A 25595-nucleotide genomic window follows, 5' to 3' on the forward strand; every position below is an offset into this window, starting at 1 on the left:
GGAGCATTAAAATAACCATCAGAAAACATTTGAAGGCACTTTCTTCCCAGAAAAAGTTGCATTAGATTTATCTCAGTTAGACTCTTCTGAAATATCTGGCAGATACCAATAGTGACCTTTTAGAATGTAACATTATTATACAAATTACTATAGCAAATAATACAAGAAAAATAAGTAAATTGGGTAGAATGGCCAGGGATGAGTTTCTCAAACTTTTCAGGCAGCCTGTTTGCCCATTCAAAGTATTTTTGTACTAGGCCTCCTTTTGTCTTGCCTTTAGAAGAATGTGCACTGCTGTTTCCTCTCTACCCCACTTTAAAGGTTTTGGCCTCCTTAAGGCTGTGCCATTTTAAAAAAATTTTCTTTGCATGATTATTGACAATTTTACGATTGTTCTGATTGTGACCTGTTATCTGAGAAACACTGCAAAAGTGTTGTGAGTACCTGGTTTGCCACAAAATTTTGATCTCCCCCTGGTTTCACAGTTGACCGGTTTTACTGTCCTCGGTGTCTAATCAGTTCTGATTAATGCAGAACTAAGCAAGATTAAAATTAAGCCCCATCCTCTGAGTGCAGATAAGAATCTTGACAAAGTTGCTGAAGCTCTTCACATTTCAAGGTCTTTAAGAAATGTCTCCCCTGCAATTCACTTCATGTGCAGGATGTTGAAGGTCATGTGGGCACATGTGACTTTTAAAGAGCTACAGCTTTACCCCTCCTCCCTGAGAGTGTGCATTTACAGCATAAGCAACCTCATCATCCAACTGTTAGGTAAATGTAAGGTCTTATTATTCTTAAATATTGAATTTTAAAAGGTCAAAAGTTTCTGGGTAGTTAATTGAACATAAAATTAAGATGTGAATAGCTCTAAGAAATCCTTCGGCAATGTACAGTGTGCTGTGTTTACCATAAATTAATCTGTACTTGTTGCCTGTATGTTTCTAGAAATTTGAATTTGTTTGGTAAATGCAGAATGCAGAATCAGATCAATAGGAAAAATGTCACGTAGCATCACTTTCATGGGAGGGTCATCCTCTTTTGTTGAGCCCCACAAGAATCCAGGGTGACCAAGCAAGCCCTGATTCAGAAATGATAGCTGAATTTAGTACTAGAGAGATGTTGGAAGAGGAATTTTGAGGACAGAGAGAGAAAAAAAAGAAATGGTAGGGAATTAATTTTGGAGGAAAAGGAGATGCTGCAGGGAGTGCTCTGTTAATTTAAATCATAGAAAAAAGAACTAGCAGCTGAAAGCGTTGTGTCTGCCGATGAAAGATGCAAGCAAATATATTTTAAAAGAAAATAGCTACAAATACATGAAATAAACAACAAGCTTAGCTAGTTGTTAGCTAACCCTATTTTTAAATCTTTGAGATATCTCTGTAAAGTAGAATACACGGTTGTATACACACAGGAAGAGGAGCAAAGACTGAAACTGGGGGTAGGGCATAGAAACAAAATTTCTCATGCATTAAATGTGTATTTTTGAATTGTTTAATTGTGAAGTTCATTACTTTGTATTTTCACTTCTCTTTTCTGTTACAAGTAGTTGGTACTAGGAAAATCAGAATGCCTTAGCAGAGGTCAGGGATATTTTTGCTTGTCAGCTGACATGTCAAGGTAGCTTTTTTAGCTGTTATGTTTACAGGGTGCAGGACACAGATATTTCTACACTTCTGTCACTTTGCGTTTAACTTTAAAAGGAATATGTGAAGCAGAATTGGAAGATACGTAAGCAGCTGACATGTCATATGCACTTGGAAATGTGTCCTGAATACTAACAGTGTTGCTTCTAATCTGATAAACTTCACTCCCTGTAATGTGTCTGTGTGTCTAGCTGCAGTGAGCCCAGCCCTCAAAAGAGAAAAAAAAAAAAATGTCCTTTGCACAAGTACCCAGAAACCCTCTGTAGGCACTATTTAGAAAACCTAAGTATGTGTAGTGTGGCAATTCTGAGTGCCAGGTGGTTGCCAGGTTTCTGGTGCTCCAAGACAAGGAAATGCTACTTATTTCTCACACTTCACCACAGCAGCTGGAGTTCAAGCTCAAGCTTCTATAGCTCATTTTTAGAAACAGAGCCCAAACCTGATGAATCGTGCCTGGCTGAACAGATCACTGTCAGGCCAGGCAATGTCAGAGAGAAAGGGAAACATAATTGGTACATTATATAATTGGGAATGTGTGAGCCAATTTTGATAAGGATTGGCCTGAACCTTCTTTCGGGGATCGATCATGCTAACAGAGTTTGGCACTTTCTGGAAGAGCTTTGAATGGAATGCTCGCATTTGGATTGCTGAGGATTCTTAGTATTCCTAGTAGCTGTCTCGTCAGGGCTTTTGGTTATTTTTTTTTTCATTTTCCTCCTAGTCTGCACATTGCCAGGGGATTATGAAGTTGCCACAAAGCAGGAATGAGGCAGAGACAGCTCAAGTACCTTGGCAGCTGAAGTTGTAACTGCTAGGAAGCCTGGCAGAGTTAATAGCATGTGCAACCTAAACATGGTGCCTTATTGCACTTCCACCTTTAACTTGACTGATGAATGGGTTTTTTTCTCTGATTCTGAACTCTAAATTAGGTCAGGCAGAGATTAGCAGTGAGATTCACTAGCCCTAACAAGTCACTCAAATGCCTGAATGAGTGGTACAAGCAAGATATTGATTATTCTATATGGAGTGGTGAGGGAAAGGTAATATTTTAACACACAAGGAAATTCTGGTAAAACTCTTATCAGTTAATTTTATTTCAGAACTGAACTTTCCATCTTCCTCCACTTGAAAATGTAAAGACAACCAATGAATGCTAAAGCAGAATGTTTTCCAGGTAAAACTAAGCAGCTATACAGGTGCAGACAGGTTTTCTCTGTGCAGCTGCTGTGCAATTAAAATTTGATGGTATCAAAATACCTGGCCTGCCCCTGTCAATTTAAGATACTGTTATTTTTCACATTTAATTAAGTCTTTGTAGCTATTAAAAAAAGTGTAAGGTCAAACTTTGATCTGCTAAAGTCAATGACATTTTAGCTACTGATTATGATGAAAAGAGAATCGGGTCTAGGAAAGAAGTGGCGATGTCTTAACTTTTCTGTTAGTTATATTGGCAATTTCCCTGGCAGGGTCCGAGTGGTTTTCTGTTGCTGTGTTATCAGCTGCTTATTTAAAGCTGCAAGCAAACACATTGCAGTAGTATTTTTAGAGAAGAAACACTACATTCCTATGAGATTCATCCAGAGCTTTTATGCTAATCAAAGTGTATGTTGTGTCCATCTGTATAGAAATGAGTGGGGATGAGCATAGTACAGCACTCTCTCTCTTTCAGAAAGCATAAATCCTTTGTATGAACTGCTTTTGAAGACATGAAATGACACTGTGAGCAGAATGTATTACTTCAGAGAAGTTTATACTCCTACTAGCCTTAGCTGTTGAATGAATTTGCACTGCTGCATTTACTATGTGTCCTCCGTGGCTCATCACTGAATTTTAAGGCCCTCTTCATTATTACCAGGGAAGTTTGTTTTCATGAGACCGGAATTTGGCAGGAAGACCATATATGTGTTAGAAAACATGGATTAGAGTTATTTAAAAAACAATATAAAACATCCATTGACATTTCTTTTACAAGTATTGTTACATATAAACTTAATAGTGTAATTGAATAAAACTTTATAATAGTGTAATTAAATAAGGCTTTACATGAGCAATTAGGAGTTGTGACTTAGGATATGGAAGTTAATACCCCATAGAAGTTCTTGCAGTCCATTCTGTGAATGGTGCCTTATACCATGTGGTCTTTTAGATTTTTTTGAAACAGAATATAGAACTGAGACTGCCTAATTTAAAAATATTTTTGTCTTTAGGATCTTTGAGGGTTTTCTACCTGAAAATAAAATAGTGCAGAGATCTGAGACAGGGAATCTGCATTTTTATGTTCCAATTTTTTCTGATTTTATCTGAAAGAATCTACAGACTACAGTCTGGCTGATGTACTTTTTTTTTTAAATACTAGCATCCTAAAAAATGTTTATTTTTTACTGTACATAGTCTTAGTACCAGAGGTTGCTTCTACATAGCTTCTAAATTGAAAAAGAAAATCCAATCAAAGCATATCCCCTGTGTCCTGAGTTGTTTGGGTTTCTGGAATAAAGTAGGTGCATGCCCTATCTCTTTTAAAAAACACTATTTAAAAAACAAAATAAAACAAACAACAAAAAACAATTATAAAATAATGAAAATTTAAAAGTAAACCTTAAGGGTGAAAAATTTAGCTAGGAGTACAGTTTCATATATAGTGTTTCAACTTTCTAGAATACATACAATATTTTGAACATTTCTTTTACAAGCAAAAGGCAGGGATAGATGAATCATCTAATTTCCAATGATCCTTGGTAAATACTATTTTAAATAAGGTAACGTGCTCTGTTCTATAATTTGAAACAGAGAAAATGCAAGATCTTCAGAAATATTTAGTTTGGGAAATTTTGTGATTTTTTTTTCCCCTACATTTGTAATTAAGTGATGCCCACTTCTTCATTTGTTTTGTCAGTATGTTTGAAGAAACAAGGTAACTCTTTGTTTCCTGAACAAAAGATGGAGTAGGAAGGCTTTTGGCACTGAGTCTGAATGTATTCCTTGGGCACATTTTGTGGTTTACACATTTTTAGGGGCTGTGTCAGCTCTTAGGACCCCCCGTAAAAATACACTCTCTTTGCCATTGTAATGGAAGAAAACCACCATTTGTAATGAAAGATTTCTTTATATAGTTTATGGTTTGATCAGCCTATGAACAAATATTGGCAGATCATGAAACTAAGTAATGATGTTATCCATGATGACTACAAGAAAATTCAGGGATATTATTTCACATGTTAAATGAGTTTGATTGGTTACGATAAAATTTTGGTTTGCTTATTTTCCATTCTGTTTGCTTGTTCTTTTTACTCTACACTTTCTCCTGTTAACTAGACTGCAATCCGGACCTTAGCTCATATGCAGTAAGTATGGTGTGAGGGAGCTGTCAAAAGAAAATTGAAGGCAGAGCTAATCTTACCTTAGTAAATGTCTGCTGAATGTACTTGTCTTATTTTTGCTCTGAGATTATTGGGATACATACCAAGTTTCTGCCTATAACCTGTCTTTTTCCCCAGGGCTGGGTTACTTCAATAAACACAGGGAGAGTGAGTATCTGTAGTCTCTGTGGAAATTATCTCTGTGTTCTGTGGAAGCTTTAGATAAATATGAGAAGTCAAAATTATTAATTAGTGCTGACAATTATAGCTGTTATATCCCTTCCAAGAAAGTTGCAGCTCTTGCTTGCTGCCTCTTTGTCTTTGAGCAGATGCTCAGTGAGGACAAGGAGGAAGCAGGATCAAAAATCCATACTCTTTTCCCTCCCCATGTGTCAGTCCACATAACTAGCTAAGTGTGAGATGGGAAGTAAACTACTCAATCAGTACAGGGAACAGATGGGCAAATATGAAGTACCAGTATCCAGCAATACCTGTGTTTCACGTACGTTCTTTTTCCAGTTAGTGGCTTCGTATAAGTTTTGTGACATTTATATGAGAAGTATATCACTATTTCATTAACTAAAAACCTGATCTGCTTGAAGAATGGACACCACCTTTTTTTTTTTTTTTTTTTTTTTTTTTCTTGGAATATGTCTTCTTTCAGCAGTCATTCCATCACAAGCAGCTTCCACGGGATTATCAGAGATGCTTTTCTGAAGTGATATTGAGGATTCCCTTGCTTCCATTCCCACACTATTGAGTGAATTCAGAAGAGGGATGAACCTTACATGTGTCTATTTGTTATTGTCTTTCCCTGTACTTCATCAGTGTACTATCAAGATCTGGAACTGAATGGTCCTGTAGGAATGAACAAAGTTATATCTGGATGTGTGTCAGTCTTCCTAAGCGTTACACAGATGATTGGGTCATATGGACAAATGGGAGATTTTTCCCAGGTACTCCTGTATGAAGAGCAATAGCTTACCTGAGTCCTAATATATACTATAGTTCCTTGAAAGAACAAGCAGAAAGAGGAACAGTCAGCCTCTCTAGGCAGTACAAAAATAATGGAAATCTATGCTGAAATTAAACAGGAAAGAAGCACATAAAATTATTTGAACTTCCAGAATCCTCTTTTGAGTTGAGTTTTGTCTCCATAAATATTTATTTTTTTCTTTTATTGGCCTGATTATGAATTCAGAATTGATACTTTTTAAATTTTATAATAATTTGCCTTGTTTTTAGTATTTAATTTTTGTGGTTGTTTTTCCTTTTTTTCTCTTTGGAAAGCTGAGTCCTGTTACTCTTCTGTGTAACTGAAGTTGATATGCAGGAAAAAAACAAAGAAGGCAAATGAAGAAACGTAGAGCTAGGTGCATGTCAGACATTTAAATGCTACACTCATTCTTGTGACAAGGATCATACCAAGATCAGAAAAAAAAAAAAATCTCAACAGGAGTATCTAATGATAGTGACTGTAAGCAGTATCGAAAAATTATACAAAAACCATTCTTCCTTCTACTACAGTTTTCTGGTGGGTATTCCAAAGTATTTTCTTCAGACTTTTAATGGGAATTAACTGCTTTGTACACTTAAAATCTACTAAGTCATAATGCATTCAATGAGACTTGCTAGCCCAAGGCTGAGTGGAGGTGCTGATGTAGATAGTGTTCTCAGATAACTGCACCTTGACGTTTATGCTAAGGTATTTGCCTTGAGGAAGGAAAAATATTATCTGTAAATTATAATGAAAGTGACAAGTTGAAAAAAAGTGGCTCTCTATAAAGAAATCTCTTTATTGTAACAATAACTTGAGGGTGCGTTTGTTTAGAAGATAAGAATCGTATCTTTGGTAGAGACTAAAGACTCATTTAATGGGAAGCACCCTCAAGTTATTGTTTGGATGAACATAGAAATTGAATATTCATATTTGAAAAGAAGGATGAGAAAAAGAGTGAAATATAATGTTAAGGTGGTGAAAGATAATTCTTTGGGAGCAAATGCATGTAATATATCACTTCTAACTCCTGCTCCGTTTTTCATCTTTCTTCTCCCCCTTCCCATTTTTCTAGCCTACCGTGTTTTCCAGTTTTCTTTTCTTCCATACCTGTTAAGAGACACAGTCTTAAATTTCATGCACCAGAATGTATCTTCAAAGCTAGCTAGAAGGGAATAACTGAAATTTATACAGGGGAAACAAACAGTCCTGATCCCTCCTGTAGTCCCAGGGAATAAGAGGAAAATGCAACAGCATCCCTTAAGATGATATCCAACGTTCTTTTCCTCCTGTGTCTTTCTAGGGATTTCAGCATCCCTAAGAAAGCAAAAAGAGATCATGATTCTATCTTTCTCTTTCATGTTGGAAAGATGTGTTGTAGTTACAGGCAGCGTAATTTCCACGGGCTATCTCAAAAGTTTTTGTTTGGTAATGGATGTGTGGGTCTAAAAATAGGAAAGCAGAGAATAATGAAGTAAGCTTTCTATTAAGCGAGGGGTGTCCAAATAAATATCTTCTGCCATCTATATGTTGTGAAATCCATACTGTTAAACTCTTAGTTTTTAAAGAAGAGTCACCATGTGCAGATTGCTGTTCTTTTGCAAACAACACATGGACTTCCATGGAACATGGGACAACCACTGGACGATGCCCCGGAACTCTATGGGGCTTGGCAATTTGGGAAACCTAAAACCATGCCAGGGCTCATCCCAACAACTTAAGAGCATAGACAGTTACATTCCAGTGGCATAAGAACATTTACTGACAGTGTTAATTTTACTATTATATAGATGTGGGGAATAAGAATAAATAAGGTCTGAAATCAATGGGATTCTCAGCACCAAGTCAGAGGATTAAGAGGCTACTAGGGCACAAAGATACTTTGACTTTCTTATTTATTCCTCTCTCATTACTGAAGGATTGCGTGGTGCTGCCTGTGTACAAGGAGTTAGCCCTTCCTTCTGCTATTGTAGTATCCCATCATTCTTCCACCTTCGTTACCTCAGTGATTTTTTTTATTTACCTCATTTTTTTCTGAGAAGCAAACTAGGCTGATTCTGACTATAAGAGTTTAGTCTGTAGAAGTCAGAAAGTTAGGATCCTGTGAAGAGGAGGCTTTTTGTGCAAAATGGAGCATATGGCAGGTGTGGACTGCCTGCAGTGTGCATTCTTGACTGTTCTGCTTAGGGCTGGATACTGCCTTGAGTGAGAGGAAAGTCTGGTGTGAGCCTGCTTAAACCCAGGGAAGGGTGAAAGAAGCATTTGCCACCCTTCTGTGGCAAAAGCAGAGGGTATAAGTCACATAGACTTTAAGAGGTCATTGCATGCAAAAGAGTCAGTGTGAAGGAATCAGCTCACAGTAAGCTGGTGCTCACCAAGCTACAAAGGACACTGCTCTGCCATTTCTGCTGTGTTCCTCCTGATGGTTCTGGTCCTATGCTAATGAGCACAGTTACATACATGTGTAAAAAACTCATGGTCAGCCTGATACCAGGACAGCCCTTGGGCTCCCAGGGGATTGCTGGGAGGAACAGGGCACTTCAATATCCAAGGATCCCCAAGCTCTGAAGAACCACATCCATGCAAAGCCCTGTATGCTACATGAAAAGGAAAGACATTGCACACTTACACAGTACTCTTGGTTGTTCTCCTATTCCCGCTGTCAGCTGGCATCAGATATTGGGTTAGGGCAGTTTATACTTTATTTGTGGCTGTCATCTTTTGCTTCCATTATCAAGCTATTTTCCTTTTCTCTCCAGTGGACCATTAATGAAGTTATAAAAGCTGAAGGAAAAGGAGCCGGTTCTACTGATGTCCTTTCAAAGTCTGACTAATTTATCATTATATTTATTTACTGTGCAGAGGAGCTTGTAGATGGCTATTCTGATTATGGGAAAAGTTTCTTCTTCAGCCTAATCACTGTCCATTCCTTACTATCATAACATTCAGCTGTTAGTGCCAAGGGTGATTGTGTCTGAACAAAGCATGTATGAGCAAGCAGACATAGCACATCTTTAGTGATGGATACTAAAATCAAGATAACAATACACATAACATAGAATTCCCTTGCCTGTCTCCTCAAAAGGCAGATGATGTTGCCTGCCACAGTGATCACAGATTTCACAGGCAATACTGTGTGTCACTTCCACAGCACGATGAAAACGTTAACAACAGAGATAACAGGAACTGCTGAAAGAAACTCTTGCCATTGTGCACTAATTTTAAGTGTGCCTGTTCTTACCCCTTACATTCTGGTTTATAACTGTCAGGCTGTTCCTGGGTTCTGGCCTCTTGATGCTGCTTTCCAATAGAAATAAGAAACATGAAAACACATTTTAGAGGAAAACATGTAACATAATAGAGAAGAAAGTAGGTCAGATTTCACTTGCCGATGCCCCTTTAACTTAACAGCTGTGGGTCAGAATACATTGCTACCCAGAAACACAGCCAGAAAATTTCAGCTGCACAGTGAAGTCTCATGCTGTTCATAACCTTTACTTTATGACCTTTGATGTTTTTGTGTGGCAAGTGATCAAAGACACAAACTCGTGTTTTTTTCTTGTTGTTTTAGTGAATTTTATGTGTGTTTTCTGAGAATGCCGTTTTTATATATGCTGGAATTCTTAATTGTCACAATCTGAGTAAAGATTTTTTTTCCCATCCTTTAGGAGATGAAGGGGAAAGAAGGAATCTAATTTTTGGATGTTCCTAAAGTCCATGACTTTACTACATGTTCTTTACTACAAAGTAATATCAGTGAGATATCAGTGCCTTTGCTTGTCTAAATATTTAGGGGCCTGCATTGTTACTTACAGGTAGTCTGCAATTGCTAGGTCACTGTTTTATATTGTTTATTTATAATAATAGTATACTGGCTGTTAAAAGGCAGGATTTCTTGCTGTACTTTCCTTCAAACTGCCCTGGTTCCAAAATAGAAATCAATGTAGTAAATATTTTCTATATTTATATTTTATATAAATAGTAGTATCTTTCTAATAGAATTTTATTAGAAATAGATTAGATAGATAATAGATAGATGATTAGATAGAAATAATGATTTACTCTAACCAGAAGTACTTGGAAGTATTTTCATGGTAAAAAAACCATGTACTTTAAAGTATCACTAACAGGCAATTCTTTAAGTAGTTTTAAATATGACTGTACTGTATGCAATAACGAGGAAAACCAGATGTGGAACCAGCGTAGTGTGAATTAAAAGACTATATTCCTCCTACATACATTTCTATGAGGAAGCCATGTGATGGATGAATAATTTGACTTACTTAGACATTGTAATTTTGTTCTGCTACAAGGTTAGAGCCCAAACTGATTGAGTGGTGCTCAAGGACAGTATTTCTGTTTAATTACTTTGATTGTTTATAAAGTAGGAGAGTGCCTGTAGTGTCTGTGTCAACAAAGTGCATATTTTCTGTAATTTTTTTTTAATTTCCACATTTTATTCAGTGGTTCATCTTTAACAATGGTTTGTGATTTGACCTATAGGCCAACATTTTGTAATGGCATAGAGATCCATTTATAACTGGAATTATTTCATGGTACTCGAACAGAAAGCTTTTTCAAGTACAGGAGGAATGCCAGCATAGAAAGATGTACTGGAAATGCAGAAGTGTGTTATGATATATACAGCACTCATAGGTGGGGTTAAAGGCTTTGGTATAGTTGTGTGCATTCATATTTATTTACTGCACAGAAATGAATCCCAAATGACTATTTTTGCTTCACTGACTGTAATCCCAGCAAGGCAGCCTTACAGACATCTGCTAAGGTTTTTTTTTATTATTTGGTTAAGATTTTGAGATTGAGGTGAGAAAAATCAAACTGTCACCTAGAAATGACCTCAAGGGGTTTCACAGATTTGTCCAACATGTTTTTCACAGATTTCTACAGGCTTAGATATATTCCTTGCTCAAAACTGCTTCATACTGTGGCTACTCACATTTTCTAAAAAATAATGGACTGATATATTTGGCGTTCTGTTGAACCTTTACTCAGTCAAGCTTTTTTTCAAAATATGAAGGATGAAGACCAAGCAAGGGACGAATTCCCCCACATTTGTCTTCAGTAGGCAGTGAAAGATAAATCAGTTAATCCACTGTTAGCTCTGCAAACAATTCCTTATGCTGAGTAGCCCCTCACATTTATAGCCATTGGCGTAACTCAGCGCATTGGCAATTGTCACGACATTTTGGGATATACCAGAACAATTTATTTCCCAGTGGACTTCCTGTCTAAACAAGATCAAGTCTTCATATCTTTATTTAGTCAGGATACTGTTGTCATTTGTCTGTGAAGTATCTGTCTTGATGCTCAGTTCTGAGAAGGAGGAAAGAGAGCACAGACCAGAGAGCGCTTCCAGCCGTGCTGGTGTTGTGCCCCACAGGTATCTGACAGTAATAACGTCAGGCAGAAATATTTAGGTTCTCCTTTCTTTTTCATTTAAGTAAATGCACGCTGATAAAATTCTAATGAAAAGGAATCGGAGCACAGGAGCAAGTGACATTATGGCATTTCTGTGATGCATTGTAATGTTGGATTTTCAATTTTTAAAAGTGGTTACATACCTAATTGCTGAACAAAAAAGACCAATTTATCCCTTGCTGTGAGAAACATTTTTCTTATATATTATTCTCATGAAGCCTCTAATTCAGCCACACGCATTATATAAATGGAACCTATGAAATACCTTCTAAAATATGCATCAGATTTACATTTCTAGACTGTTATGTTAGATGGGGCAAGGGCCCTTGTAACATTATATGGCAATTTTTTTTATTTTTATAATACTACTTTCCAAAATAAATGGGTTTTGGTTCGGGCAAGGCTTCTATAAATAACTATTGGGTTTATCCTAAATGAATATTTGCTATCCTTATCTGGGCGTTACAGACGTAATCTCTACATCTTTGTCTTTACTGATCTCAGGAAGAAAACTTTTATATATCTTTTAAACTAGAAGTGCTTTCTTTTGATACAAAACTACAAATGTTGGAATGCAGCGACTGTTCAAATGCCAAATGAGAAAAAGATGCCTTTTAAATATGTACATATATGGCTATGCCCCTTCTGAAGAATATAGTTTGATTTCAAACAGTCGTAATTCAGGAGGAACTGAAATTGATTATCAGAAAATAATTTACACTGGTAACTGATACTAACAGTTCATCTGCATAATGAGGTGCTGCTACTCTTGGTTTCATACAAGCTTAGGTGGAAATGTTAATATCATTATATTAATTTCTAGCCTGTTTTTTACAATACTCAGCTTTTTATGGTTTTCTCTCGCGGAATAAAATATATTTTGTCTTTGAAATGAAGGTCAAAGAAGTGTGAATTTAGATCCAGGTAGATTCCCATGAAACTACAAAGATACTCAGATACTGAAGCAATAAAAATGAGCAATTAACCCTAAAAGAGAGATATCCATTAAAGCTATAGACAAATTTTATTATAACTGCATTTCAGGAAGAACTCTGGGGTGTTTTTCTTAAGGTTACATTTGACTAGTGATCCATGGGCATTTTTACACTGCAGGGACAAGGTAACCACTCCTCCAACTCTCTATAATGATTTTGTGACCCTCCAGAGTTTAAATGATACAGATCAGGTTCTCATTTTGCCTTACAGCTGTCTTTTTTAAATTATTGTTTGTTACATTCAGAGCAGCAAGTGGGCAACTAATAAGGATTACTAATGGGGAGGTTTTATTTAATTCCATTTTTAAGCTGCTTTATTCAACAAAATCCTTAAAACACAGAGATTATATTTTAAGAGATACCAACACACTGCCATGAGTTCTATACTGTGTCCAACTCTAAAGTATATTTTAATGGAAGGTTAAATGTTTATATACAGTATCTAAAATCATTATTGGTTACATTTTGCAGCTGTATTCCCACATTGAGGACTTGGTGATTTATCTTTTCAGTGAGTTTTCAAAGCATCATATAGCAGGATTTATAGAAGCTATAGGAATATTGCAAACTAATGATTTTTATCACAAGTCCTGCTGTATTGATGTTGTATTTTAATACCTGTACGGTGAATATGTAAGAATTCATCCTTTTATTTTCAAAAATAATTCTCTTGCTTCCTAGTTAATAAAAGGATTTAACATTTAACCTGTTTCTACCTGTGTTTGCCCAGAGGCTTTAGGCTGGACATGCTCCTCAAGGAGAGGAGTAAACAGCATTTTGTAACACAGAGCACATAGTTTTATCAGAAGGGTCACAATCATCAAAGGAAGCGTGGCCAGCAGGTCAAGGGAGGTGATTCTCCCCCTCTCCTCCCCTCTCATGAGAGCCCACCTGGAGTACTCTATCCAGTTCTTGAGCCCCCAACCTAAGAACAACATAGAGCTCTTGGAGTGAGTCCAGAGGAGGGCCATGAGGGTCAGAGGGTTGGAGCACCTCTCCTTTGAAGATAGGTTGAGAGAGTTTGGGATGTTCAGCCTGGAGAAGAGAAGGCTCCGAGGTTATAGCCACCTCCCAGTACTTTTTACAAGGAATATTTTTAAAAAGGACATTTTACAAAGGCATGTAGAGATAGGCCAAGGGGGAATGGTTTCAAACTGAAAGAGGTAAATTTAGATTACATATTAGGGAGCAATTGTTCACCATAAGAGTGATGAGAAACTGGAACAGATTGCCCACAGAAGTTGTGAATGTTGTGGAGTAAAATTGTTCATCCTCACTCCAGGCATTTCCTCACCACACCTCCACAAGCAGTATCCTGTCAAGCTTGGAATATCCATATTTGCTTGTTTCCATGTGCTTGTCTGGATGTGTGGCAGGTGTCTGAGCTCCTGTCATGTTCCATGGAGTTTTAGTCTACACAGACAATGCAGCCAAGTGGGTGGTTCAGCTTGCTCTGATCAGATAGCTGGAGGTTGATTAGCTCCGGTCTCTACCACGTATATGGACTGGAGTGGGAATTTCTCACTTGGCATGTGGATAGGTATTTATATATTGTATTGAAGATTGTGTATCCTGTTCCCAAATTAAATCCTAAACATCTGTCCAGAAGATGGATTATTTTGGTAATAATTACTAAGGGAATGCCCTCTATGAAGAGTTCCAATGGCTGCCTTGAGGGGCTGAAGGCACAAAGTAGTCTTCACAGAGTCCTGTTTAGCTTTTCTGCACGGTCACATTTCTGTTTAAGTCTACATACACTGTTTGTTGTTTTACCTCATACAAAGGATTTCTGTTAATAAAATACTTTTATTTCTTTAGGTTCCAGTTTTCAGTAGAGTTTCAGCTTGTAGTAAAAACTGATTTCCTTTTCTGCACACCTGATTTATGTTAGAAACCTTTTTTTTTTAAAAGTGCTGCAATACGTCAGGCTAAATTATTTTTTTTGTTAGTTTGTTCTATGTACGTAATGAGAAAAAATTGTAAAATTAGAAGTTTTGAAAACAAAGTTTTTTGTGGAGTTTGGTCCAGTCCTTGTTCATAATTTTCCCTATTTTGTTGTTTTTTTTTTTTTAACAGGAGTCCCGTGCTTGTATTCCAGTGCATGCATCGCCATGTCATTTGCCTGGACTGTTTCCATTTGTACTGTGTGACCATGCTGAATGACCGTCAGTTCATCCATGACCCAGAGCTTGGATATTCCCTCCCTTGTGTAGGTATGTGATAACTGGTTTTCTTTTTAAAAAGTTATGTAGTTTTGATTTTAGGGTAAGATTTTTTAAAATTATCTGTTAGTTTTGAGTATATCTGTGGAATTAGGCTGTTTTCATAGGATATGTTCCGTTTCATGGAGACAATATTTGAATGTTGAAGTTGTTGTTGCTGAGTTTGTGAACTGGAGAACTAATTGGTTTCCAAAGTGCACTTCTTTGGAAGAACTTTCTTTGAAAGTATGCTAATGCATACTTTCTTCACATGAGTTTTTTATAATAATTAAGTGCTAACAGACGATAGCATTACACTGATAAAAAAAAATGGCTTGGCCTCCACATTTCCACTTTCAAAGTAAATTGTTAACATTCTTGACCTGTTTTCAAGGACTAATAAAAAAGGATTGCAACAGGAATTTCAAATAGCCTTCCTGTTGATGAAGTTTTTGCTACTAATTGTCACCCCATTGAATGAAATGTGGATCATGCTGAGAAGATGGCAGATTATCTGTTTTACCTGTGTAGCAAAGGGCGACTTAACTAAACAAAGGCTTAAGCTGAATCTGGAATATGTGTTTTGAGAACTGATTCAATTACACTGGCACATGGACTGCAAAATTATCAAAAATATATTAGAATTTATTTTTCCTGTTGCTAAAATTGCATATGTGTATATGTTTTTGTCACAAGGTCTGTGTAGTGGCATGAGAATTACTTGCAAGCATATTAGAAGCTGCATAAAAGATGCGTTTGTCTGGTTACGTGAATGACTAACAATTTTCAAATCACTAAATGGGAGAAAACTCGACCAAATTTCTTAGGAGAGTAGCATTTACTTAATGTGAGAACATACTTTGAGGATATTTAAAATAAAGTAATAAGAACCATTTAAAATTATTTATTTTCAATTGATTCAGAAGCAATCTAGCGATGGTCATCAGTTCATTTTTCACTAAAATTTCAGTTTATGTGCTATCTCTACTAGTCTCATTGTACATCCTCCCCAACAGTTTGCTCTGTTACTGCATTTAAACAATGTCATATTGCACAAAACACCTCTTCATGTTGTGTAAGAAACCTTGTCATTAGGAACCTAACAGGAACTTTATACCCAGTGCTCTTTCCTTGGCCTTGACATTACTGTAGTACTGTGTGGTCAATCCATACTCTAATCCTCCTTCTTTGCTTCTCCAAAAGTTAATCCATTTTCTGATCCCACACAAATTAGTCAGCTACTTGAGATGAATCCATCCTTTTTTCCCCTCATTTATCAGTTCTCTTCTGTGTTCTCCTGTTAGCTCCTTAGGGTAATTAGTTATCCCAGTGGTGCAGCAGGCAACTCATTTTTCTCTTCTCTTGTGAACCTCCTTGCAGCTGTGCCTAGTGTCACGGAGCTCCCTCCAGTTCAGGCTGTTATGTTAAACTAATGGCTCTTCTATCTTTTCTGTCTGTGAGCCCACTGCACAAAAACTGTATTTGTGCTGCACAAAACTTGTATTAGGATTTTTCCATGTGTTTTGCTACTGTAGTTGTTCAGAAGTTTTAGTGTTCCCTTTTTTAATGGAGAGGAGAAATTTGCAGCTTTTGCCCCTGCATGGCAGTAGCAAGCCAGTCTCTTTCTCTTCTGATGTGAACTGAGTGGGGATGGGATGAGAAGAAAATGCAAGAAATGATCAGTGGTTTCAGTCTTTGAGAGATGAGAAAGGAATAGGCTTGGCTCAAGAAAGAGATACTGTAAAGGAGGCACAAAGAATGACTGTGCTTACACTGTTCAAGTGAGATAGAGTTCAGCTGTGGGAATGGAATAGCAGCTATTGCTGTCAGTCTAGTCTCAACTGTTGTTATACTTCATGTGTTATAATAGCTAAATATGGAAACACTAAAATAGTGCTAATCTTGAAGCTGATGAAAAACTCAACATAAGCTGGTAGTGTGCAGTTGCAGCTGGGTAGGGACTTTCTGTACAGGCATGAAATGATAGGACAAGGGGTAACGACTTTAAACTGGAAGAGGGTAGATTTAGGTTAGACATTAGGAAGAAATTCTTCACTTCAAGGTTAGTGAGACACTGCAGCAGGTTGGGTGCCAGGGAAGCTGTGGCTGCCCTCTCCCTGGATGTGGTCAAGGCCAGGTTGGATGGGGCTTTGAGCAACCTGGTCTAGTGACAGGTGTCCCTGCTCATGCAGGAGGGTTGGAACTAGATGATCTTTAGGGTCCTTTCCAACCCAAACCATTCTGTCATTCTATGGCTAGCCAAATAGTACTTTAGGACCTGTGCTAGGATCTCTGCACAGTGGAGAATGGTGCTGTGTAGCCATACCTGCTTGCTCAGAGCCAGCCTCATTATCTCTAACTATATGACATTATACTGCATTGGCATGTTTTGTGTTGGAGAGGTTCTCAATCACAATCTCTAAACATTCAGTGGTTTTAAGTAATATTGCATCTAAACCTGAAATTGATTGCCACCTCCTGTTTGTTGTGTTGGCAGTTCTGTATCAATAAAAGCATTTGTAAGCATTATCTGTCAGACTGCTTTGCAGGATAAAGAATCTAATCAGTGCTATTTTAACTTCAGTGAATCATTTGTGTATCTAACTGAACCTGACTTTCTGGTGTGCTAAAAATGTGGTTGTTTCTAGAAATAGGATATTAATTTGGACTTAGAAACTGGTGACTATTTTTTGTCCTTTGAGAAAGTCATGAGGCTTAGTTGTGTCACACCTGTGAAGAAAAGGAATACCTGACTTGCCAATCCTTTCTTACTGTTCAGCTACAAAGGATTTTAGCCAACTTCATACCTATGGATCCAACATTCATCAGTAATGAGTTCAGGTTCAGTGAGGAAACATTAAAGGCAAATCATGTGATTTGCTTTTTCACTTACTATGGCACTCCACTATACTGAATAGTACAAGATTTCATTTTTACAATTTAAAGTTCACAATCTTCATTTTTGTAACTGCAATTTGCAATCTGTACTTACATGTGAGAACAATAAAGCACTATTTGACACTAATTTCTCTAATTACCTCAGTGAAGCCTAAAATTAATTCTCCCTGAGAGGAGGGAATACTATGAGACATGCCAAGAAAGCTTTTTTTCCTTATTCTTGACAATCCTGGTCTAATACAAGTTGTCTCTAACAGAGGATGATTCAAAGAAAAAATATTAGATGTGAGCTTTATTGAAAATTTTGATGTTGATTTGAGTCTGCTTCTAAAAAGAATGCAAAACAAAGCTGTGTTTACTGTAATGAGATCTATGTTAGGGAAGGTTGAACAGAATGCACAGACATATCATTTAAGTCTATATTCATACAAAGATTTTTAAGCATCACAGACTAATGCTGAAGTAGTATTTATGGTGACTTGAATAGAAAATAGTGATGTTCTCACTTCAGACTTTGTAAAAATAGACTTTTCCATTTTCCTGTAAGAGTGGATTTACTTAAAAACTATCCCATTTCTTCAAGGCATATGTGCATACATTGCCCTAGAACTATACAAGGTGGTTTGGTTTTGTAATTAAGCCTATTTAAATTGTTTGCACTTCCAATTAGTGCTGTTAATTCTAGTGTTTTTCAAAAATAAAGATAGCATAGTGAACAAAGCCTGCAGTTTCCATTAACATTTGACTCACTGATTTTTATCAAGGGAATGTACCGACATAGCAAGTTTTTTATATCTTTTCTTGGATCAATCTAGAGGTGAAAGCACTGCACACACAACAGCATAAAAATAAACAGCAGCTGCTACAGCAAAGGGTCACTGTGACAGACGAAATCAGCGTTATCACATGTGTATGAAAAATTGAGCTGGAAAGGATCTAGGGATTTCAGATAAACAGTTTTTCTCAAGTAGGTTTAATTTCTTGCTTCCTGGCACAGATATACTGAAAGATGCATTTTGTCATTGCATTAAAGTACTTTGTGTGGTTGTATCCTTGCTTTTCTTTGATTTTTATTACGTGGCCTAATTAAGAAGATTATAATACACGTTCAGAGATGAGACAGCTCTCATCTCAGCTGATGAGCTATGATGTAGCACCTTGGAAATGCCTTATTTTCACTTTGTTCCAACACTAAATGTGTCATTGCTGTGATTTGGGGGAGAACAACATTAATTCCTTAGTGCTTAGCTGCTAATCTAGTGCCGGGCAGCACTTCTCCAGCTGAGAGCAGCCAGTGTTGAGGACGAGATCTCTGAGCACAGCGACTGGTGCAGGGATAGGATTAGCTTGTGTTCAGAGTAGTGTGGCAGCAGCCCCACGATTCAAACCCACTGTATCAGCTCTTGGCAAGGACTTACAGATAGGAGCTGGCTAGATTTCATTGGTTATTTAAATGAAAAAGTAAACATTACAGATTATACTCTCTCTGCCCTTGTTAAATGGTAACAAAAATCTATCCTATCTCTCTGTATGGTGTCTTGTATTAATGAGGCTTCATGCATAGAAATTTCCATGAGTGGTGACCTCCAAGTATCTTTGAAATAATTAATAAGGTGCTTAGAGGGACAGATTTGCATATGCATGAAAGATCATTTATGGTTATTTAGTTACTGTGCAGGGCAAGGAATCTCATAGCATTACCTCAAAGCCAGAATGGTATACAAATATGCAATGTATTACCTCATTTAAACACATACTGTTTTTATGATCACTGTTTCTTTTTTTTTTTTTAATAGCATTACAGGATTATGGGTATTAGTCCCCAGGGTAAAATAAATTTCCATGGCTCTTAGGTAGAGGAAAAGTTGGTGAGGCCAAGGAAAGACAAGTTTTTACAATGCTGTAGGCACTTTGCAAAAAAAGTCTTTGCATCACTCTATTTCTTATGATAAATCATATGAATAATGTATTTAAAAGGAATCCGGATAAAAGACACAGTTCTCCTGATGACTGTAAAACATCATTGTGTCTGGAAGTAATCTGGTTTTACCACACATATATAAGCAAACAAGTGAAATTACCATCAGTTTGTGTATGGAACTGATAATAAAAAGTACTAAAGCTTTAAAATATAATAGGATGCCTTAAGAGCCACGTTCCATTGAAAAGAAGCTTCTGGGGAATGATTAAAGAGGCATATGTGTTAAGATTAAATTTTTTATCCCCACTGAATGCTATTTCTATAATAATAGTATGCTTATAACTATAGAGGGTGTCAAAACACTGTTAAATCTCTGATTCATCTTTCAAAATTATCGTAAACAAAAAGAAAGGGGGAGACTACGTAGCTGTCCTAAGTGAAGTTTGCAAGTAAAAGGATGGAAGAAAATGGTGTTTGATTTGATCACTCCAAATAGTGTGTTTGAATCTTTTCTGTACAGACAAAATCTCTATTAAGTTTAGAAAGGTGTGTGTGTGTGTGTGTGTATGGGGTTTAAAAGTGAAGGTCATAGAAGGCTCTATGAACAGAGCCTTCTCAAGAATGTAATGAGGAATCTGGCCTAGTTTAGTAGGGGTTAAAATGGAAGACTGAACTTGTTGGTACAAGAAGTAAGATTTTCCTGGTGTTCTCCAGTAATCCTGCTTAAAAACTTGAAGTAACATAGCAAATCTGAAAATTAAGGAAATGGAAGTGTATTATTAGTGGTATAAAATAAAGGGGATTGAAAGCTGACACATTTACAGCTTTGGGAAGTTTACTTTAAAGTGTTTCTTAAGTTTAATATTTAGATGGTGTTAAAATCTTGACAGCTATGAACTTTTTGTAGTTTCTTGTTAGTATGAAATAGCTGAGCATACAGAAGCAGGCGAAGGAGGCTGGAGAAATCTTTTTTGCTTTTTTTTTTTTATAAATTGTACATCTTAGGAGAGTTTTTTTCTACTCTTGGGAGTTAATAAACAAGCTTTTACAGTTTTCAGAGCATTTATGGTGACAGTTCTAGTTGCAATGCTCTTATTCCACCATTTTCCATGACAGGGAAAAAATGCAGATGAGACCATGTTGTCTATTCATGTTCTTAAAGGGATATCTGAGCATCCTTTGGAATCTTTCTGTCATGAATTTTCCATGGCTGAACCCTGGTATCTAGTCTAGGGAGAGGTGCATTCCCATTAGGCAGCTTATTGTCATTGTCCCCAGGGGGATGCTGGTTAATCCCTCTGCAGAGGGGATGCAAGAGCTGCAGTGGTGAAGGGTAGTACAGTGAAAGAAACCCTTTTCTTCCTGTCATTTTCAGAAAGTTCTGTATAAAAAGCAGATTATACCAGCTACTGTACATGTACATTGGTATGATGAACAGTGAACCTTAGATCATTTCTCAACATAAGAATTATTTGGTTGTTCAGCCAATTAGTCTGACTGTGTATAATGACCAGAATAAGTATTTACTGGGAATTATTTTCATTTCTTCATGTTCATACCCCTACAGCAATTTTATTTTTCACTGTATGGTATCCTTTAAATAGTCCCTTGACTTAGTTGTTTTATCTATTTCTTAGTAAGAGGCAATGACTGCTTCTTTGGGCTTATCATTGAAGTAGGTATGGGATAACAAGCATAAGCAACAAATGACATAGATCAATGTGAGTTTGTGTTGGAACCCAAATGCAATCAGTGTCATTACAGTGCTTTTCCCATAAGCATGTTGCTTCTTTTTCACTCTTACAGTGTTTTAAAGGTAGATTGCTCTGATTTCCCTTCTTTTGACTTTCTACAAGCTCTTGGTTAGTATACTAAGATGAATTTTTTTTTTTTATTTTTTTTTTGTGTAAGACTGTATGTGCATTGGACAAGCAGCCCATCTCTGTGCAGCACCTTGTAGGAGAGAGCATTGCTGACAAAATCATAGACTCATAGAATGTCAGGTTGCAAGGGACCTCAAGGATCATCTTGTCCAGCCCTTCTAATATTAGAGTTTATATGATATGTCTCAGCACCCTGTTGAGCTGAGCCTTAAAATTTTATAAAGAGGGGGAACCTACCACTTCCCCTGAGAGACCGTTCCAGTGTCTGACTGTGCTCATAGAGAAAAAATTTCCTGTTGTGTTCAATGAGAATCTTCCCAGGAGCAACTTGTGCCCATTGCCTACTGTCTTGACCCTGTAACTCCTTGTAAATACAGTCTCCATCTTCTTTGTAGCTGCCCTTTAAGTACTGGAACATTGTAATAACGGCTCCCCTAAACTTTCTCCTCTCAAGGCTGAACAGACCTAGTTTTCTCAGCCTCTACTTGTATGGCAGATGCTCCAATCCTCTGATCATCCTTGTGGCTCTTCTCTGGACTCTCTCCTGCCTGTCTGCATCATTTTTGTAGAACAGGGACCAAAACTGAATACAGGTGTGGTCTGACAAGTGCCAAGTAGAGTGTGATGATGACTTCTTTATCTCTGCTGGTGATGCCCTTGTTGATGCAGCCCAGCATCCTGTTGGCTTTCTTTGCTGCTGCAGTGCACTGCTTGCTCATGTTGAGGCTGTTTTTCACCAAGACCCCCAGGTCCCTTTCCACAAGGCTGCTCTCTAGCCAAGTGGATCCCAGTCTGAACTGCACTCCTGGGTTATGTGTCCCCAGGTGCAAGACTTTATACTTGTCCACATTGAACTTAATAAAGTTCCTGCTAGCCCACTTCTCCAGTCTGTCTAAGTCATCCTGGAGGGTGGCTCTCCCTTCTGGGGTGTCAACCTCTCCACTCATCTTGGTGTCATCAGCAAACTTCATCCAAGAGCTCTTGATCCCAACATCTAGGTTGCTTGTGAAGCTGTTAAACATCATCAGCCTCAATATCATCATCTGGGGGACTTCACTTGTGACCCATTGCCAGTTGGAGGAGGAACTGCTTACTATCATCCTCTGGGTATGTTCTGTCAGCCAGTTCCCCACCCATCACTCAAATCACTGGTCAAGGCCATGACAAGTCAGTTTCTTCAGGAGGAGGCTGTGGGGTACCATATCAAAAGCCTTGGAAAAGTCCAGGTAGACAGTGTCCACTGCTCATCCTGCATCAACTCAGCAGGTTACTTTGTCGTAGAAGGCAATTAGGTTTGTCAAGCTTAATTTACCCCTGATAAATCCATGTTAATTTTTCCCAGTCATGTGTTTTGGTTTACTTGTGATAGTCCCCAGGAGGATTTGCTCCATGACTTGCCCAGGGACTGAAGCGAGGTTTTACAAAGTGAAGTTGGTTTACAATTGCTGGGCTCCTCCTTGGAACCCTTCATAAAGATGGGGGTGATGTTATCATTCCTCCAATCTTTAGGGATGTCTACAGATCTCCATGACTTCTCAAAGATTATGGAGAGCAGCTGCATAATCCAACCTCAACCAGCTCTCTCAGCACCCAAGGGTGGATGGCATCTGGACCCATCAACTTGTACAGGTCACTCTCCTGTAATAGTTGATACACCAGTTAATACTCTTCCTTCATTGAAGGCAGGTCAGTGTCTGCATCAGCCTGAAATTTTGTTCCTGTGTCCTGGCACCTAAGAGCACTACTAAAGACAGAGTTGAAGAAGGTGTTGAGAACCTCTGCCTTTTCAGCTTTGTTGGTGACTAGTTCACCTCTTCTATTTAAAAGCAGCCCAATATTATTTCTCTGTTTCTGCTTGTTGTTAATATATCTGAAGAACGCTTTCTTGAAGTTTTTAACATCTCTGGCCAAGGTTAGCTCAAGCTGAACTTTTGCTTTCCTAACTGCTACTCTGCATAAGCTGGTAATGGTCTTGTAATTTTCAATGAGTAATGTTCCACTTTTCAACCTCTGGTACATTTCTCTTTTGCTCACAGTTAAGCCATGGGGGTCATTTGCTCTGCTTACTTCCCTAACCTTTAGAGGGGATGAACTGGTTTTTCTCATCTAGGAGAGTGTTCTGAGGAAAATCATCACCTACATGAAAAATAAAATCAAATAATATTCTCACTAGTCTCCAACTTTACATTCAACTCCTTGAACACATTTTAATTCAAGCTATTTTCCTAATAATCTTATGTAAGTGCTGTACAAGCAAGTGTAACAATTTGGATTGTGCATCCTGACATTTTGGTAAGGCTGTGAATTTATGTTTTAATGACAGTAGTTCAGTGGTTTATTTGTGATTGTTCTTCCACAAAATGGAGACACCTACGTGTTTGTCTTAAAAAATGTTCAGTGAACTGTGGGAGATGCTAATTTTAAAAGCTGGAGTGCACTTGAGGTGTTTATCTTACACTTCTAGGGCAGCATGAGGTGAAACTGACCTTTCATACCTGGATTATTAGAGATTTCCTACTGGATTAGTTTTTGTCTGAGCAGAGTATAGCTCCATCTCTGAGGTGGGCTGCAGCAGCGTTTTTTAAGAAATCATTACTGTCTGCTATTTTATATACTCTGTAAATAACCTGCTGGGACCAACTGTGGCACATTCAGCATGTGTTTAGTCTCTGAAGCCTGGTGATTAATATTCCCTGAGTCACTTTCTGAGCCTTGGTCTCCCACCTGGCAGCATGTAGAGCTGCTGCCACTTCACAGAACCAGCTAAGGACATTCCCCTTCAACAAGGAGTTGGCTTTAATTAAATTTCTGTGTCTGGAAAGTGAAAATCTAATTTTCTTTTTGACATTTTATATATTACTACTTTGACAAAATTATGAAAATAATTAATCCCTGTGAAGCAGACATCGGCATTATACAGAGTAGAAAAACTATTGCATATAAATAATACTACTAATCACCAATCTGTTATAATTTATTGATGCAAGTTATTATTAAAACTCTTAAATCAGATTTGTACTTGATATAGCAGATGTGTCAAATGATTGCACAATGTAGGTGCAAGTGAGGGTTATAAAAAGTAATGTGGTTCAAACTGCATCTCAATAAATTCTGTCTCCCCAGGAATGTATTTCAAGAATGGAAAGAACTAGGGGGAAAGGAGATAAGGTGTACAATTTAAAAGAGAGATTTTAATTCTGTGTCTGGATCAAGTAGTGTCCAGTATAGTGGTGGCTGAAATTGGTGATGGGTGAAATATCTGCATGCAGTAACTTAGTGCTGCCATTCTAGTCCATGGGGAATCTGTGCTCACATTACAGAAACCATCCTGTCACCTACTGCCCATTGGTAGCCATTTTTCCTTCCCTAAGAATTCAGAAAAGGATCTTGAAGAGGATCAAGCTGCCTCTTTGTAGCTGAAGCACTTTGTGAAAATCAGAAGTGACGATGGAACAACACGGTGTCTGATGAAATGTCACTGATGCAATCTGCAGTGCTTTTATCAAGATCCTTTCATACTAACTAAAAAATAAAAGGCTTATGAAATCTGAACATCTGCACATTGCACTACCTCGGTCTCCCGGCTGATGTGATAAATTTGGTATGAAGTATCATGCTTCAGTATTTTTCCTTTGAATTTGATAACACAGACCAATTTCAAGAATTGGTCCTTAGATATTGCAGTTGTAATCTATCTGCTTGAAAATTGTTAGGGTTTCTTTTTCTGAATGGTTTGGAACTACCATTGCACAGAGAGGGAAGATGGAGCAATGGCACTGAAAACAGGCAGGTGGGAGAAGACCATGGGAAAAGATGCTGCTCCAAGTACGTTTGGATTTCAGGCTCACAGCCTGTTACAATAAGAAGAGGCTAAATGGTCAAGCTATTCCTTTTATAGATTTGAGTACTATATATCAGATTAGTTTTCTTTGAAAATAACTCTAGATCTTTCAAATTAAAAAAAATTTGCTTGTAAGCAGATGGTGCGTTTTAATAAGGTCTTGCAAGGTAATTATTCAGAGACTTATAAACTTAGGGTTTTTTTAACTTTTATGCCTGATGAATTTGGGTTAGTTTAGAACTGTTTGTGTTTCATTTTTCAGTTTTAAAACCAATGTAGCTTCATTATTTCAATAAAAGAAATAGGACAAAAGGATCTCCCAGAACAATTTAATATCTACACCAGTGTTTTATATTTTGACCTTTAAATATGTGTAAGGATGCAGTTTGCAAGTTCAGGTGGATTGAATGGCTGGACAGAA

General features: G+C 37.5%; 1 protein-coding gene across 1 annotated transcript in view; it reads left to right on the plus strand.

Moving 5' to 3' along the window:
* The window catches only part of PRKN (parkin RBR E3 ubiquitin protein ligase), a 712407-nt gene that overhangs the window by 430657 nt on the left and 256155 nt on the right, over nt 1-25595 (plus strand). Inside the window, exon 7 of the mRNA XM_071740466.1 lies at nt 14507-14643. Within this exon, the coding sequence (XP_071596567.1) occupies nt 14507-14643 (137 nt within the window). The remainder of the gene's footprint in view (nt 1-14506; nt 14644-25595) is intronic.

This window comes from Heliangelus exortis, chromosome 3, assembly GCF_036169615.1.
Source record: "Heliangelus exortis chromosome 3, bHelExo1.hap1, whole genome shotgun sequence".
Classification (NCBI taxonomy): Eukaryota; Metazoa; Chordata; class Aves; order Apodiformes; family Trochilidae; genus Heliangelus; species Heliangelus exortis.